The following is a 19415-nucleotide window of genomic DNA, read 5'->3' on the forward strand; positions in this document are numbered from 1 at the left end:
AAGGCATACAATTATACTACACTTAAATGTCCCTGCTTAGCTTGTGGAGTCATCACAGACTCGTGTGTGTGTGTGTGTGTGTGTGTGTGTGTGTGTGTGTGTATGTGTGTGTGTGCATGTGTTGGGAAAGCCCTGTAATTCTGTACAGAATCCTGACTGTGCCTAAGTGTATCTTCATTGCAAGAGGAACCACTACTGTCGCACTGAGGGCTTCTTTGGGATCTTATCCTTTATGGCCTCTAACTAAGTTTACCTCTGGTGACTTTGACATGGAGGGCTCCTAGAGAACGAAGGTTGTTAGGTCAAGCGTTGAGAGCCCTCAGAAGTAGAAATAACTGGTTTGCTGTGAGGTGAGGTGCTAGTGAATTTGATGTTAAAACAGGTATGGGATAATAATGAATGGGAAAGTGGGGTGACACAGGTGATTCAAGGAAACCACTGCAGTTAGCAGTTGTGGAAAAAGTATGAGGGCCCACTGGAGAGTCTGTTTTCACTCAACTCTAGACACCAGAGAATCCTAGAGAAAAATTCTTGTGAGAATTTTTGGGTACTCTTGAGAAAAGTGATGAGGTGTGGGGTGTGAAGACCTTTGGAAGCTGGTGAGACCCTGAAAGGTGGCAGCTTGTTGGGGGGGGATAAAGGGGAAGAAAACAAGGGAAGGGGAACAGCGTTGGCTTTTCCCTTTACCCACAATTGACTATATTGATCAGACAGCACTAGAAGCTGGAAACAATCATGAAAAGAAATTCGAAATGAGCTTCACTATATGAGTGAATCCACTGGCCGATTCCAGCCACATAACCCCCCCACCCCCCCAACCCCCCCCACCCTCCCCCACCCCCACCCCCCACCCCCCCAACCCCCCCATCTCCCCACCCTCCCCCCCACCCCCCCCCACCCCCCCCACCCCCCCCCCCCCCCCCCCCCCCGTCCCCAAGCTCCTTCAGGTTCTGGATCAGGAAGCTGCTGTAAAGTGACTTCCTGTCCCAGTAGGCAGCAGCCTGCTGAACTAGGTATCTGGCAGCTGTGGGACTTAGGTGGTTTTAAATATTACTTTAACTACGTTTTATAAATAATGAAAGATATTTTAAAATACATTACAATGAATAAAATATAAGAGCGTATATAAAGAACCATAACTAGCCAGGTACAAACCAGTGCATTCTCTTTTATATCAGTTATTTCAATCCATAAATAAAGATCAAATTTCAAATGTACTTTAAATTCTCTTTCCAGCCATGCCTCTGGCAATGGTGCCAGCTTGCTCACAGCCGTGAACGTGAAGACAGTGACATCTTCCTTCCCAAGTCCTCCCCATAGAGTATAATATTCTGAACACTGACATTCTTAGTACTATGCACATCATAAATATTTTCTTCTATTGAAAGCTACCTGAGAGTCTTTAAGGTAAAAAAAAAAAAAATTCTACCAAGTCAGCACACCTCTCATGTGGAATATTTACTGCACATCAGGCTTCTGCCAAGTGACAGGGTCAGAAAGACATGACACATTCCGTGCCTCCAGGATTTCAAAACGAAGCAAGGCAGGCAGGCTTGTGAGGGTATTAGTGCCTTCCCCAGGTCAGTGCCATGAGTTTTCCCAGGGCTGGGCAGATGGGGGATGAGGAGGTTAGTGATGGTGATGAGGCCTGTGCAGTGAGTTCAGAGAGAGAGTGGTCTAAACAGCAGGAGGCACGAGAAAGTACGGAAGAGTGAGCCAGGCAATTCTGTATGGTAGACTCCATGCCAAGAACTGTCCTAAGCCTTTCATATTATCAATAAATGCTGCACACTACAAAGGAAGCACTGCCCTCTTAGGGCTGAAACATCAGCTCTGCATAGCTGAAGGGAGAGATCCTTTCAGTAGATCAGTATGGACCTTCAGCAGTGGAAAGAACTAAAGTAGCCTGGCTCTGGGGCTGTAGCCATTAGCAGGACTGTTGGTGCTCATGTAGCACATGGTAGAACATTGGTGTCCTAGGCTAAGTGCAAACACATGCTGGTTGCTTCCTGAGATCGTTGTATCTTTTGGTCTTGTTTACAGCTACTTTCACAGGATGTCTCTCAACTCCCTACTGGATTTTTGTTTGCTTTTGATGGGAAGACAACCCCACCCTCTGCCTGCTAGAGCTCAGAGATCTTCACCTTATCTCAAGCTATAGGCAAATGATGTGGGATCCCAAGGGGGTGGAGGCTCTGGTCCACCCACTTCTTCCCTCCTTACCTTTCCAATTTCCCTCACTTGGCCAAAACGATTCTGAAGATTGTCTCAAGAGCATCTCTTGCTGTCTGAGAAAATCCTGCTTAAATTGGTTTTTGTTTGTTTTTGTCTGCTTTATTGTCATTGTTGTTGTTTTCAGTAAATCTTACAAACTGTTGAACTCATTTTGGAAACCAGGCCCTTCCAAGAGAGTGGCAGGAAACAAACAGCAAGAGTGACAGATTGAAAGGCAAATGATCATGGCAGGACACATGAGGTCATGGGAAAGGAACAAGTGTGTGAGGCAGGAGAGGGGAACTCTGAGCTTCAATGAAAACAGATCAAAAACCGTACAGATTGTAGGCACCCGGAATATACTTTAAATATCCTTATTCATGAACTATGATGGCTTATAAATTTAATTGTATATAAAATAAGAAGAGCTTTGTAACAAAAACTTGATTCTTTAAGTTTGAGAGTTTTGAAAGCTATACTGCTGGTGTAGAGGCATGCACATCTGGATGATCTTACTCCTCCTCCTCCACTTCCTCCTCACCTTCCTCTTATTCTCTACCATGTCTCCTTGGGGTGCAGACAGAAGTATAGAACACATCTTTAGTTTGGACACTGGGACACATATTTTTATGGTGCAGTCTATTGTGTGTGGGCCATTGGGAAAGTCGGTTTGAGGCTGTGTGGATGAAGAGTGCGCAGAACAGAAAGTTTTTTAATGGTGTCATGCTCTTTTATCTTGGGCCACTCCTAAGTCACCCTTGAATTTGCATAGCTTTGCCCCAACCTACAAAATGCATTTACTACATCAAGACTTGACTGAAATACATTTCACTTAGCAGAATGAAAGTGATTAGGGTAGAGCTTTATTTTCCTCCCACTGACTGAATGTATCTTACTTCTACAAGCCTTTTAACACCCACCAGCTTTAGTTGAGGTTGGGTAATTGCAACTGAGGTGTTAGGATCATCAAATTGTCCATTTAGCTATGGCTAGACTCGAACTATTTGAAAATACAGTGCAGCTTAAAGGGACAGAGTAAGTGAAAGAAAAGTTAATATTTACAAAGTGGTAGCAGCCATTATTGGGGGTGGAAGGCACTCCATGTGAGTACAGGTATTTGATGAGCTGAGGCAGAGCTTAGATAGTAAACATTATCTTGGCTAATCTGAGCACTGGGTGTTAGCAGTCTTCATAAATATAATGATATGGAAAAAACGGTAGAAACTTTGATGAAACCAGATGGAGAAAAGGGATCCGATTATAAATTGAAATGATGAGCGCGAGTATGCCTGCCTTTGTCTTGCATTTAAATGTATATGTTGTTTCTCCTTCTGCATTTGGCACTTTTGAAAGTGCTATTTGACTGTGGGAAAGAAGCAGTGAGAGTTAAAGGAGGTTAAGGAATTGCCTTGTTGAACTTCTGAACTTTGACAGATCTCAAGGATGCAAAGGAGGCAGGACTTGAACATATGTGAGTAAGCATGACAGGAACAGTGGCGCTGTCTTTCACTAAAGATTGTCAGAGTAGATGAGGCACTGACTTTGAAATCAATGGCGGTTGCTCAGATTTTCCAAAACATAATTCAGGTGTCTCCCTAGCCTCATTTTGACTTATAGCAGTGTTTTGACAAATGGTATTATATTTACTTAGGACAATTTATAAATATTTACCTATGCAAATAACAGAAACCAACCCTAGTTAAACTGACCCAAAACCTCACCCAGTAATGTATGGAAAGAATATGCATAATTAAGGATTTCACATCTTAAATGTCCTTTGTCTTCTCAAGTGTAGTTTACATTCCTGGGAAATATTAATAATGAACTCTAATTGTTCTTATTATTAGCAGTGAGAGAAAAGATGAGGTCAATTAAACAAAATTTTAAAAAAGGAAAAGGAGGGAACCATAGTAAAGACTCAGAGTTTTAGTTTTCATTCAAATATTCTTCCTACTGTAGATTTGGTCCTAAAATTCCATGCAAATGGATATGGTAAGAAACTTGAAAGGCATACCCAAAGGAGAGGAGATTTGGGGGTTCAAGAAAAGCATCCAGAAAACATTGATTTAAATTAGTATCGTATGTGTGTCTGCTCCGTTGAGGCTTACCGTACTTCATCACACAGCTTCCCTGTGTACTCCACCAAGACATACATAGAACTCTCCCATCCCCTTTACCTATGAGGAAAATGAGGCCTGAGCTGTTCTGTCTGCTCCCTAGCAATTCAGCTGTGACACTTCAGCTGGAACTGAATGTTGTCTGAGACTAGTGCCACATCCTACCGCTATACACTGGTCTTTCCTGAGAGGATGATCACTCTTTAGTGTCAACTAGATTAGATTCAGAGTTTCCTAGGAGACACACCTTCAGAAACACTGAAAAAAATGTCACCAGAGAAGTATGTCTCCCAGGTGATTCTAAATCCAGTCAAGTTGATAGTTAAGAGGAGTATATAGCTAATGTGTTTGCATTCGATCACAAATCCAAATTTTAGTAGGTAATGGTCTTAATTAATCATGACTTTTGCTACATGACTTCATCTTGGACAAGTCATGATTCTTTTCTCCTTGAATGGGTTCATGTATAAAATCAAAAGAAGAATGCCTAGAAATCTACCAGGTGCAGTGGCTCATACCTTGAATTCTAGCACTGGGGAGGCAGAGGCAGGGGACCTTTGTGACTTGGAGGCCAGCTGTGTCTACAAAGAGAGTTGCAAAACATCCAGAGCTACATGTAACCAAACAAACAACAAAAAACAAACAAACAAACAAACAAAAACCACTAAAACAAGCCCAAAAACGTACCCAAGGATGTAGTAAACACACATTTAGTTAGTTGTGAACTATCTTGAGGTCAAGAAAAGCATCCAGAACACGTTTATTTAAATGTGTGTTTGCTTATTTGCTTGCCTGCTTGTTCAGCCAGTGTTTCTAAGACATGGCTGCATATCTTTGTTAGTGGTTTTGAAGGGTGGAAGAATCCATGGTGAGAGCTACAGCTTGGTGGGTAAGCACGGTCTAGCTGGGTCAGCATTCCTTAAATATTCACCATTACAACCAAAGAGCTTGGGATGGAGATTCCAGAATCCTGAAACAGGGCTTTGCCAGTATCATAGCATGTAAGAGAGAAGAGTCATTTTGCCATTCTGGGTCTCTGTTTCCTTAAGTATATAGAAAGTGACTGGACTAGGTTAGCACCATTCTTTCATGGGTTGATCAACACTGTTTATGATTTACCTGCAGAGAACAGACCCACACTACTACTTCTAGACAGTATTCTAAGGCTCCTATGTGTTTTCCGACAACATCAGATACTTCTAACAAAACCTCTCAGGGTCTACTTAGACCTGTTGCTCCAACTTTAGGGTAGGGCCCAGAAATATATGTTTCTTCAAGGCCTCGAATGGGTCTGATCCACGTTAGAGTTTGCATGTTACAATAGAATAAATGAGAAAAAAAATATAACTTAGTCAATGAATAATTTAGCATTTTTAAATGTTTTCTTAATGTCTAAATGCATGGATATAAAATACAATTATGTGCAGGCAGGTAGGAAAAGCTTTGACTGTTGAGTTGCAGAAACTGAAACACTTAGGGACGGGTCCGTGGAGTCAACAGAGACTTCCCCAGCAAGGCACTGCCTGCTGCAGGAAAAACATGCATTAGGTAGAGTTTGTGGAACAATGCCTGACTACTGAAATGCGTGTTAATTCCAAGTGTGTGCACAGCAAGTGCAGTTTGTTTTTACTTTAGCAAGATATTTTTGTTCTAAAAAGTAAAAACAAATATTCTGAAATTATGCCCAGAATTTTAATCTGAAAATTTACATTATGTTTATGTATGAGCACCAGGCACATAGCCTCCCGTTGAAATCTTCACTGGATAAGTGTTGCTCTTACTCTCATTCTAAAATTCATGCGTGATTTCAGAAGAAACTTGTAGCCGGCTTTTCAGAATGCAAATCTTCTTTTTAAATGCACTGGAGGTTTTGAAACATAACTCAGTTGTAATTCAAGTTTTTTTATGCAAATGTTTAAAATATGGGGAGGACAAGAAGACCATGCGTCTTCCTCCATCCGTAAGTCAGAGAGAACTGACTGTTGATCGGGTAACTTGCCAAATCTTTTTCCTTAGAAATGGGAAACTATTTCCAGGTTACATCTTGTTTCACATGTACTTTATGCTCATTGTAACTAGTAAGATTTTAAGGCATACTATCAAACCATTAAAAAAAAATCAAGTACTGACAAAAATGTATTCATATTCTTTTATGCAAAAATACTTTAAAAATCTGTACATTTATCTTTGTTTTTTAAAATAAAGTTGTTCAATTAAAAAACAAAACAAAAAAAAAAAACAAAAAAAACAAAAAACAAAGAAATGGAAAACCAAACTATGTAACTGGTTTTGCAGTTACAGCCAACCAGGCCCACACACTGAAAATTTAGGTAGTCTTTATTCTGATTTTTCTTTTTCCTCACCAAGAGTGAGATGCCTAACTTAGCAGCACTTCATGGTGAATCATGTACGCACTCCTGCACAGAACCAGCGATTTGTACAAAGTGTGAACGACCAAGGAATAGCCTGGTGCTGACACCGTGGTGACCCCTGAAGAGAAGGTGGCCCTCCTGGTGCCTGGCCCCCTCTCCGGCAGACTTCGAGCACTTGCTGTCGTTAGCACCAGTAGTAACGAAATGTAAACACCTTTACTTTCCAGCTGCTGCTAATTGGTTTGGGAATATTTGTGTAAGTGTTGATTTTTAAAGCTAAAAATAGTGCAGGGCTGTTTAAATCCGACGCATTCTGGCTGTCATTAATGCTCCCACGATCCTGAAAAGTGTTGCTAAAAATGTTCACTCTTTCTAAAATGTAGTAATTAAGCCTGTCTTCTTGTGAGGGCCACATACATGTTGCCTGATGTGATAGAAGCTGTGAAGGATATACTTAGAGTAGCCATGCATGGTCGCTGGGAAGGAAAGGGTTGTAATGTGGGAACAGACTTTACAATGGCACCCCACTTTACATTCCCCGCAGTTCATCTCCAACCCCAATTTTAATACAGCAGTAAAAATAGAAGTTGCAATGATTTTATTTTAAAAATTATAGACCCTTTAAAGCATTCTGCTACTATTTCTAGAGACAAGTTTCAGGATTTTTAAATCACATCATTAATATTTCTCCACTATAGTTAAGAACTCTGGGGGCTGTTTAGCAACCATTATGCTGAGCCTTTCGTTCCCCATAATCAAGAGTTATTTTTGTGCCTCTCCTCCCAAGTTTAAAAGTCAAGATTTTACAGATTTTTTTCCTCTGTGTTATTTAAGTAAGCTATAGGAGGGGAAATTCTCATTTTCATTTTTAGATAGGTGTGAGTTCGTGACTCTTCACCATGCATTGAATGTATTGAAGGAAAAGCTGAAGCGTGCCTTACTCATTTGTGTGGATAATTTTGAAGTTTGAGGGTGAAATGATTTTGTATAATCCGAGAAGAGACAGCTGCTTTTGCCCTAAGTTTTGAGGCACTGAAGTGTCAGGGTCACTTTGGAGTTGGCTTTATGTCTTTGTGTCCTGCCTCTGGCATCTGCCTTCTGTCTCATCCCTAGAGAGTACTAACGGGTTTGGCTATTGCAACAGACAGAAGCGATTTCGGCAAGTGACAAACACTGCCTGGTAGCTGAGATGGTATACTGTACTTTCTTCCTCTTTTATGATAGCTGTGGCAAGGCGAAAGGTTTTGATGCTACTTTTCAAATAGTGGGACTATGGTCTAAGACATAAAGCCTATGGATATGCATTTATTTCTTGCAAATGACACCATTTGAGCAAAGATTGTAGCTTACAGAATGAAAAAAAACAGTACCTATTATATATCTGACATAGGATTAGTATCTATAACATGCAAAAAGATTAGAAAAACCTGAAAATCTTAAAAACAAATAACCCAATTTAAAAGGAGTGTTTAGAACTTAGCCGAGACTTCTCAGTGAAACACAAATGTTTGAGAAACACTTCAAAGTCATTCAACAACCTTAGCTGTCGGGAAAATGCAAGGTTGAAAACACTCAGAGATCACATCTTACCCAGTCACAGTGGCCAAGATCAACAAGGCAAATGACATCTCATGACTGGAAAGTATGGAGAAGGGAGGACATTTATTTGTTATCACTGGGAGCGGGAACTGCTGTAGCCACTATGAGGTTCAGTAGGGGAGTTCCTCAGAAACCTAGAAATGATTCTACCACAAGATCTTCATTCATATGACCAACTCTCGAATGTGTACTAAAGGACCCCACACAATGCTTTAGAGATACTTGCTTATTCATTGTTGCTCTACTCACAGTAGCCAGAAAGTAGAACCACCCCGGATGTATATTGGCTGATGAGTAGTGGAAACCCGGTACATTTATATCCAGGAATATCATTCAGGTGTTAAGAGAAATCAAAACTCCAGGTTATATAAATGATGCTAAATAGCAATTATCCTGGAAGAAGTAACCCAGAGCCAGAAAGACAAACATTGCATGTTTTCTCTTAGAGGTGAATATTCTCTTTTAAGCTTTAGTTATGTGTTTGATTGGAGTTTGCTCTATGTTTAATTATTTGTGAGGATGAATGTGGGACTATGTGTGCCTGGATGCAAGTGTATGTAATTCTAGAAGAGTAGCAGATCCAGGAGCTTGCATGACCCGCAGCTGGGAGTCATCAGACACTAGTACTGGGAATTTAGCTTGGGTCCTCTACAAAAGCAGCAGCCATTGACAGTTACCAAGCATGTCTCCAGCAAGATGTGTGTTCTCTTTAAGTGTGTAGTTGTTGACATGATTATGCTCAAAATGCAGCCAGCTCAGAATCCCGCTTGATCAGATTATCACACTCCAACTGGCTCTGTATTAATTTCAAATTGCTATTGACATTTCCAGGTGTCTAGCACATCATGTATAGTGTTGACATAAATAAAACCTTTCCTTGTCACTGACTAAAACTAAGTGGAAAATTCTTTAACCTGTAATAAGTTAGAGCCAGAAAGTACATTCTGTTCCTCCCATAGTTAGGGATCAGTAACAAACTTCCACATGGAAGAGGGAGATCCAACAATATAGAGCTAAAACCTCCTTTTTGTTGACATTATGATGTATAGATCAAGTGTGTTCTCTATCAAATACTCAGTGTGGGTGGGAGTTGGCAAACATGCCAGATCTGAAATTGCTGTAGACACATAAGAAGCTAAGAATATTGAGCCCGCAAGCAAGAAGAAAACAATTGTGGAAGAAACTCACATCCTGATTTCAAAACTTAACACAAATCTAAGGTGGGCAGAAGTGTATGTGGCTGGTATGAGGCCAGTCGTAGTTAAAGGAACAGGACTGGAAAATCAGACTAGTAGTGAGTGAATGATGTTCCAGTCAAGCTGCAGCAGCAGAGGGATAGGCACCTCAGCTACAGGGTTATAGTCTGGGTCCTGCAGACATCTGATCTCCAACCTCACATCTCAGCAACTAGAAAAAAATCATGGCAATATTTTTATTTTATCCATAACATTGTGTGGTAACTTTAAAAAGGATACAATAGGCTTTGATTGTCTCCGGGAAACACACAAAGGCTTACTGTCTTATAAACAGATAAAAGGTCAATTATTTGGGCATAAATATGCTTATCATGTATGTTGACATGAATGACCATCACAGGTTCTAGAATTCTGTTACATCTTTCTCTCTAGGTATTTTTTTTAAACTTTTTCAATCTTGCTTTGTTGCTTCTGTATGATCTTACTTCTTTTAGTCTTTCCTAAGGATAATATGAACATTCAAACTTTCAGATATTATCTGTTTACAGGTGCTTTACACTCAACTATTAAGGACACTTAACCTTATAGGTTTTCCTAACTTTTATTTGTCCGTGTGGAGACCAGAAAATTGAATTAAGGAAAACATCTCTTAGAAAATGCATGCACCAGTTTAAATGTTGCTATTCATTTAAAATGAAACACATTTTAAAAAGTCAGTTTAGGGAGTGAGAGAAATGGCTTAGAGGTTAAAAAGCACTTTTCTCCCTCTTGCAGAGGACCTAGGTTTGAGCACCTACTTGGCGGCTCACAATCTACTATACTTCCAATTCCAGGGAAGCCAGTGCCTTCTTCTGACATCTATAAGCACCAGATACCAACACAGAAGCCCAACACTCACACAAAAAAATCAAAATGAATACATTAAATAAATAAATACTAAAATTAAACCAGGAGAGCTGGGCATGGTAGCAATGAACACCTTTAATTTTAGTATTCAGGAAACAGAGATGGATCTTTAGTTTTGAGATCATCCTGGTCTATAGAGAAAGTTCCAGGACAGCCAGACAACAAACTTTTTTTTTTCTTTGTGCAACACATCAGACTCATGTTCCTTTGAAGTCCTGAGTCAACAAGGAGTCCCAGTCAACATGCGTTGGCAGTGTTTGCTGACGAATGGATGTGTGAGAAACAACAAATCCTTAATCAGAGTTTTGGATCTGAAGATCTAGTCTTGTTTTTGATTCCTACTTTACTGGAGAAACCATTCATGTTTATTGGTGTGGTGTGGTGTGTGTGTGTGTGTGTGTGTGTGTGTGTGTGTGTGTGTGCATATACACATTTGTACATGTGAATGGCAGAAATGTGTGTGTACACAAATACATACATTTCATTTAGTTATTATGTTGTGACATAGAAAATAAACATCTATAAAATTTGGGAGCATCTGTGACTGTCACAGCTCAGAGCAGGCAATAGTATTTTTTTTAAACGACTTTATTTTACAAAACCAAGATAAATGTACAGATTTTAAACATTTTTGCTTAAAATTATACATTTTTGTCAGTACTGTTTTTTCAGATATTAAAATAATTTTTACATAAAACTATGTGAATATATTTTTTAGTCAGTACTTGATTTTTTCAAGGGCTTGACAGTATGCATTGAAAACCTAATAGTTACCATGAGCATAAAGTACATGCAAAACAAAACGCAACATGGAAATAGTCAAAGTCTTCTTGTTTTGTAAATATATATTTTTTTTGTTTTCTTTATTTCTTGGACTTCACACAGTCTGTGAGTTGTTTCTGGGGGAGTGCAAGCCTCTGGGGTTAGCATCCCAATATCAGTGACTGCATATTATGTCTGTTCTTTTGTGACTGGGTTATCTCACTCAGGATGATCTTCTCTAGATGCAGCCATTTTCTTAAGAATTTGGTTAAATCATTGTTTCTGGTGGCTGAGTAGTATTCCATTGTGTAAATGTACCACAATTTTTGTATCCATTCATCTTCTGAAGGACATCTGGTTTCTTTCCAGCTTCTGGCTATTATAAATAGAGCCGCTATGAACATTGTGGTGCATATATCTTTGTTGTGTATTAAAGTGTCTCTGGGGTATATGCCCAGAAGTGGAATAGCTGGGTCTTCAGGTAGTACTATATCCAATTTTCTGAGGTATTGCCAGACTGATTTCCAGAGTGGTTGTACTAGCCTGCAACCCCACCAACAGTGGAGAAGTGTTCCTCTTTCTCCACAGCCTCTCCAGCATCTGCTGTCATCTGATTTTTGGATCTTGGCCAATCTGACTGGTGTGAGGTGGAATCTCATTTTTTTTCTTATACTTCACTATGCTGTGGAAGTACCAGCATATAGAGATCATTAAAACTCCTTTCTCATTACATAGCTTTGGAGACTTCTTTTAGTTTCTGTTGTTGTTGTTGTTGTTTGTTACTGTTGTTGTTTGCTTGTTTGTTTTGTTTTGCTTGTGTTTTGCACAAATGTGTTTAAAACACTATACCCAAACCTAAGGAGGAGTAGCAGCAAGTTAAGCAAAGTATCACCAGCTTTTAACATATTATCTTGTGCAAATGGACCATTTGAGCATTTCAGAAACCGGAGAGGAGAGGAGGGCCTGGGGAAAGCACTGAGGACATTAACAACTGTTTCCAGCCTCAGAAGAAATGGGAGCAAATATATCCAAAGCCACGCTGTTTCCATCCTCATTTGAAACGTTTTGTTCAAAGCCTCAATTCACAACTTACGACTTTGCTTCATTCCAGGATTCCACCCAGAGCTTGGAAAACAGAGACCTTATGAATGGTGAACAGACAGGGCTACTTATGCTGCACAAAACCAAGGACGAACTGAGGTATTTTCCTTATGAAAATAGGACGTTCTTATTTATTTAAATTTCGCATCATTTTACTTAATGAACTTTAGTTGTTCAAATTTTGTAGGCAAAACTAAGAAAAGTAGAACTGTGTGTACTAAATGTACTAAAGTACATTTCTGCTCAAACATTGATTACTATTCCTTTCTCCCATTTTCTACATAAATATGAGAACTCTCCTGATAACCATCTGTATACACACAATACTAGAGGCTTCTAATTCTCTTCTGCTCAGGATTTTGTTCATTTCTTTTTCACTTTTTTTTTTCATTTTATACATCACTATCCCCGTCACTCTCCTCCTTCTAGCTTCTCCCTAGTCACCCTCTTGCAATGTCCCATAAGCCCTGCATCAAATTGATAGCTTCATCCTCTTCAGTAATTGTTGTTATGTGCACCCACGTGTATGCACACACAATGTATGTATCTATGTGCACAAGTACATCAACGCAACAGGACAAGTCATTTTTTGCTGTCCAGCTAATGGTTTCGAGGTTAATTACTCTGTAATGAACAATCCTTGGAGGCTCACATCAACTGAAAGCTTGGAGAAGTCAATTCTGTCTCAGGAGTCAGAGCCTGCCTGTAGTTCCTTAACTACAGACAATGCCATGAGTTTTGGTCTATGCAGCTATTTCTAGGGTTTTCCAGTAGACTTTTTGATATTCTAGCCCGACAAATCTTTACCTTCTCTTCCTTATGGTCCCTGAGTCATAGATAGGGAACCATGCTGTAGATGCGTACGTTGGGTCTGACTCCCCACGCTTAGCTAACCTCTATCTTCTCTGTAGTTGTAGCTCTCTACCATGGTCTCCATTTAAAATCTTCTTCTGTGAGGGAGTGGTAACTACAGTTCTTTGTGAGCATAAGAATATGCTCCAGAGTGCAGTAGGAATTAGGCTGGTCTAGCAAAGTGGTTGGCAAATTCTAGTCTAAGTCCCAGGATCTCAGTGGCAGGCCTGATTTCCCTCCTCTGCAGCCAGGATTTTTAAATAGTTTTTTCTTGTCTTTGCCCTGCAGTTTATAGAGCCCTTCAGAGTTCTTTGTGTCTGAGTGTTTTGCTTTGCCTCTAGCTATGAGGAGGACTTCAGTCGGTTTGTGTTTATACAGTCACTTGGTGTTTGGGAAATGAATTTGCTTCATCATCCAGGATTGTCACTATTGTAAAAGAAAGCAGCACATTATGTGATGTCAACTATTCTCTCCTTAGACCTGATCTCAACCATATAAGCCAAGAGTAGTAGCTCACTCCTATAGCTCCAATATTTCACACGAGAGACGGAGCCAGGAGGATCCAACACTCAGCATTTTCCCCCAGTACACAGTTGAGTTCAAGGCTAGCCTCCAGTACGTAAAAGCATAACTCAAAAAAATTAAGATAAATCTGCTCAGAATGTTAGTATTGGGATTTCTGTATTACTGTCTTTAATGTTTACATGTGATAACATGTATAAACTGTTTGAACAGTGCTTGGGTCAGAATGAGCCTATTTCTGCTGTTATTACCATTTTCTCCTTTGTGGGTTTATTATCCCGATACAGAATTCTTGGGACCAGAGTGTTTCAGATTTTAGTTTAGTTTTGTTGGTTTTTTTTTTTTTTTTTTTTTTTTTTTTCATTATCTAGGTAGAGAGTACTGGTTGTGTAGACCAAATAAAAACAAAGAGAAAAGAAAGAAAGGAAAAAAGAAAGAAAGAAAGAGAAAAGAAAACAAGAAAGACAAACAAACAAACAAAGATCCTGCAGAACCCAAATCCCTTGCAACATTATGTCAATGTTCAAAAAGTTTCATGTTTTGGAGCAGTTTGAGTTAGGAAATGTTTAGATTAGATAGGATCACCCTGTATAGTTTTTATTATTACTTACTTTCAAAAAGTTGTATCAATTTAGAATAAAAAATAAATTTGTATTTCTCCAGTGGTGAATCTAACCATAGAAAGCTGCTCACGTGCTCACGTGAGTGTTCTTTCCTTAAGTCCATTGACTGATGGTGCCAGTCAGTTTTCCTGAAACCAGCTGCTTCCTTCTGAACGGTCATCAGCCTTTATCCAGAGACCATGCAGACTCTCTTCAGGCTTATAATGTGTAGCCATATGGCCATAATTACCGTTCATTAGGAATTTTTATTAATGACTTGTATAATATATAAAGTATTCATTCAAGAACATTGCCGGGGCACCCACTTTTTAGAAGCTAGTATGCTTATTCATATATCTAGCCACAATAGATAGAAAGTTTCTATTTTATTTGGCCTTAATATCTTAATTTAAATTTTTTAATATTATCTTTGGCAAGTGTTTCCCACCATGCTGCATGGATACCCACTGTAAGGTAGACAATTGTTTGTTTTTTGTTGTTTTATTTTATTATTTTATTTTTAGCTTCAGGAGAAAATTCATTCAGATTTCTCTGGTTATAGGTACTAAGAGAATTATCAAATAATTGAGAGAATTATCATGAATGGCTTTGCAAGATATGTGTTCAATATATTATTTTTGAAAACTGCCCTTTTTGTGTGTCTCATTGCTGCCTTCAGTAGGTCAAGAAACTGCTTTTCAGAATAACTAGCAACTGGACACGCAATGTGTATCTGGTCTACCACTCTGGCCTGTAAATGCACTGATTTGAGCATTGCTTATGGGTACCATTTGAGTCCTTGGTTTGATACCATGCCACAAAACCATCACAGGGAAAAGTGTGGTGACAGATATAGCTGGAAACTGTGCAGAGCACACTCAGAATATGTAGTGCGAGTGCAAAGTTCCAGAGGCTGCAGACTGTGTTGTCAGAGGACCAGAATGCCTCAGTGAATGGGAGGGCAGAGCAACTCTTCATCTGGGCCTCAGTGTTGGCTGCATTACCCCTGTGTGGCCACTGAGCCCTAACCACAGCTGTCATGAGGTCACAAGTGTGATCTCCATGTCTTGTCTAGAAGCTACATTTCACAGACCCCTCTCCATCACCAGCATTCTTTCTGCCCCAACCCCAATTCTCTAGTATTCCCTGAGGCTGGGTGGAGAAAAGTTGTTGGTGAAGATGTCTAGTCTAGGGCTGATGACTCAGTGTCATATTCTTATGTATGGATCCATTGACTACCTCCCACTGTGGGCAGCACAGGGTTCAGTGGAGAGATGCTTATCTGATAAAGTTTGAGAGCAGCCTTTAATGAGAAGCTATTGGCAAGTGGTAGCTTCAGAGAAGAGATTGTATTTTTAGGGTGTACCACTGGCTCTGGTGAATGGCTCCATATCCCTACACGTATAGACAACAGTAATTAGACTTAGAGCATTATCAGAAAAGAAGCCACAGACATGAAGTGTGGAGAAGAAAAAGTTGATGGAGTTAGGGGTGGGTATGATCATATTACATTATATTAATGTATGATACACCAGAGAATAAAACACTTTAAAGATACTCATATACTCAGAAAAGAATGTAAGAAAGGACAATCTTCATGGTACGGAATGTTCCTCTCCTGGGGGAAGCTTACAGATTATACCTGTTTAGGTGGTAAAGGTAATTGGAAAGACAACGTTAGAAGGACCTGACAGTGGGTTGGTGTGGTTGGCATACTCATGTGGGAGGAAGTCCTGACAGACCTTAAAGCTTGGCAGAAGGTAACACTTTGGCCTCATTTCCTACAAGTAGCCCAGAAGCTAAGTGCATCTGCAGCGACCATGTCAGAATGACTCACCTCTGGAAAGAAGTCACAGTCATCTCTTCAGGCTTTGCGGGCTCTTGTATGTGAACCTCTTCTGATTCTCCAACCGAGTCTGTGTATAAGGACTGAGTAAAATGTCCTAAACTTCATTACTTAGCATTCTTTCAAAACCTTTGGAATTAGAGACGGTCTAGGTTTGAACACTGGCTTTTCACCTTGCTATCTGTGCATCATTGGACCAATTACTGAACATCTTTAAAATATTTCCCTCATATGGAAAGTGACTTTTATGAGCACATAGATTCTTTGAAGATTAATTAAGGTACATTATAGGCAGCTGACTTCGTACATTGTTAAATGAAAGGCTGAATAATTACTAATTGCTATCACAAGTCTCATAGTCATTATTACACATATTACAGTTCATTGTAACTCTGAATTATCCCAAACAAGAGAGAATCAAAAGCATTTCTGGCACCCAGTGTAGGTCTTGGAATATAAGAGGAGCATATCTATTGAGTGATTGACTTATTGGACAGAAAAAAATACTCAATGGTTCATGAGCATAGCTACAAAATTAAACACTGTTAAAAGGATGTTTTCTAACTAATCTTATAATAAGGACAGCCTGTGACTAATCAGTCCTCTCATCTTGATCATAAAATACAATATAGTACAGGGCTCCATTTTGGTAGGTTTTTTATGGTCTAATTTTTTGTGTTTTATTTTTATTTATTTTTATTGGATATTTAATTTAATTACATTTCAAATGTTATCCCCCTTTTCACAACCCTCCAGCCCATCCCCCCTCCCACTGCTTCTATGAGGGTGCTCCCCTACCACTCCCACCTCACTGCTAACATTCTCCTACACTGGGGCATCAAGGTTTCACAGGACCAAGAACCTCTCTTCTCACGGATGCCCAATAAGGCCATCCTCTGCTACATATGCTTCTGGAGCCATGGGTCCCTCCATGTATATTCTTTGGTTGGTGGTTTAGTCCCCAGGAGTTCTGGAGTTGAGGGGGGAGTGTTTGGTTACTTGTTAATGTTGTTCTTCCTGTGGGGTTATAAACCCCTGCAGCTCCTTCAGTCCTTCCACCAAATTCCTCCATTGGGGTCCCTGTGCTCAGATGGCTGCAAGCTTTTGCATCTGTATTAGGCTCTGGCAGAGCATCTCAGGAGGCAGCTATATCAGACTCTTGTCAGCAAGCACTCCTTGGCATCAATAGTGACTGGGCTTGGTGGCTGCATATGATATAAGTCCCCAGGTGGGGCAGTCTCTGGGTGGCCTTTTCTTCAGTCCCTGCTTCACTCTTTGTCCTTGTGTTTTCTTTAGACAGGAGCAATTCTGGGTTAAAATTTTGGAGATGGGTCGGTAGCCCCATCCCTAAACTGGGGAGGAAGGGTAGAGGTGTGTGTAATCTCTGGGTATGGTCTCTACAGGCTCTCCCTCCCCTTTGTGGAGTATTTCAACTAATGCCATCCCTGTTGGGTCCTTTGAGCTTCTTGCTTTCCTGGCATCTGGGACTTTCTGGTGGCTCCCCCCCAGTTTGCTATCCTCCATTGTTACAAACCTCTGTTCAATTTCCTGACCCTCTATATATCTCCCCTGCCTCCTCCCATATCTGATCCTGCCCTCCTTTCCCTCGCCCCTTCCAGTCTTCCTCCCAATTCCCACCTTCTACCTCCCACGATTATTTTGTTCCCCCTTCTAAGAAGGACTGAAGCAGCCACACTTTGGTCTTTCATCTTCTTGAGCTTCATGTGGTCTCTGAATTGTATCTTGCATAATCCCAGTTTTGGGGTAGTTTATTTTAAAAAAATAAAAACTTAAAAACTTAGAGCACCTCTTTAAATAGCAAGCAATAAGTACAGAAAACCTTCCCTTCTCCCTGATTCCTTTGACATTTCTGACCTCACCTTGTTTTCCAGCTCCTAGCTCCCAAGGTGACCTTTTCTGGACTCTCCTATTTTTCTATCATGTTTTATCTTTGCATCTTTGTCCATGACAGCTATCCAAAAGACAAGTAAATTGAAGACTCCAACTCAAAATGTGTTGACATTGCCCTGATGATTTCATGCTTCATTCATAAGTGTTTAAGCCTATTTTCCCTTGATGGGAGACAGTTGCAGCAATCCACTAATATAGCACAAATGCCAGACTCTTCCTTATCTTTTCTCTTTTTAGCTGTTCTCCCATATATCTCCTACCAGGCAATTTCTTCTAAATCATAGCAATTATCACAGAGCTCCTAGGACCAATACCTTCAGTGCCCACTTTCCATAACATCAAGTATGAATCTTTCAGTGGGACTTTGCCTGAGTAGCTACACATGTGGTTGGCAACTCTTTAGCTCTGCCACAACACCTACTCTGGGCTCTTACCCAACCTGCTACCTATATTAAATGGGTGCTAAGACCCACCCCCAATACTGGGTAGTGTCTGTCTCCAGGACCTGTCTAAGCACCCATGTCACGGCTGCCAGTGCTTAGACCTCATCCGGACACCATCACCTGTCCTGGAGCCTTTCTCCAGAAGCTATTTGTACATGGGCACTAAATAACCTAGTGCTCCCCAGTGGCTGCTGAACTAGAATCACCCTAACGTCCCACACATGATTCAAACTGAGTGCAGAAAGACTGAGAATACATCCTACCCAATCCAAAACTAGTCAAGTCAGCCTAACAGCAAAAGTCAGAAACACATTCCCACCCATCAAAGATGAGATAGAAACTTACATCTCAAAACATAACCAACAATTAACCTTAGGCACCAAGTTCTATCCCAAAACCATAATCAATATGTAAAACCAACATATCCCCAACAGATTCCCCTATCAGACACATAGCAATGGTCCCAAAGGAAAACAACTTAGACAAATCTCAAGACACAGAATTTAAAATATTTATTTGTATTTATGTATATGTACATGTATCTGGGTTTGTATATAGAAGAACATTTACTAAAACAGAGGAGAGAGATGCCTATAGAGGAACAAGTAGGCACAAAGAACACCCACTAAAGAGGACCAGAGGGAAGGAAAGCTTCCCATACCATATTATAGTTAAGACATGAAATTTGCAGAACTACAACAGCAAAAGTAACAAGGGACTTAGAAAGCTTCAAGAGAGAAGTCACAAAGCATATAACACAAATCTGCTAAAGCAGTAGTCCTGTTCCTTCCTAATGCTGCAACCGTCTAATACAGTTCTCATCTTATGATAACCCTAATCATAAAATACTTCTATTGCTACTTCAAACTGTGATTTTTGACTATTGTTAATCACAATGTAAATATCGGATGTGCAGGACAGCTGATATGTAACCCCTGTGAAAGGGTCTGTCAACCCCCAAAGTGGTCCTGA

General features: G+C 40.1%; 1 protein-coding gene across 4 annotated transcripts in view; it reads left to right on the plus strand.

The window, feature by feature from the left end:
- PARD3B (par-3 family cell polarity regulator beta) overlaps nucleotides 1-19415 on the plus strand; it is a gene marked incomplete at both ends in the record, with an annotated part of 962085 nt that overhangs the window by 485182 nt on the left and 457488 nt on the right. For all 4 annotated transcript variants that reach the window (XM_080932740.1, XM_080932743.1, XM_080932741.1 and 1 more), the window contains one exon: nucleotides 12278-12366. In XM_080932740.1, coding sequence (XP_080788866.1) covers nucleotides 12278-12366 — 89 coding nt within the window. The remainder of the gene's footprint in view (nucleotides 1-12277; nucleotides 12367-19415) is intronic.

The sequence above is a fragment of the Micromys minutus genome, assembly GCF_963924665.1.
Source record: "Micromys minutus genome assembly, chromosome: 19".
NCBI classification, from domain to species: domain Eukaryota; kingdom Metazoa; phylum Chordata; class Mammalia; order Rodentia; family Muridae; genus Micromys; species Micromys minutus.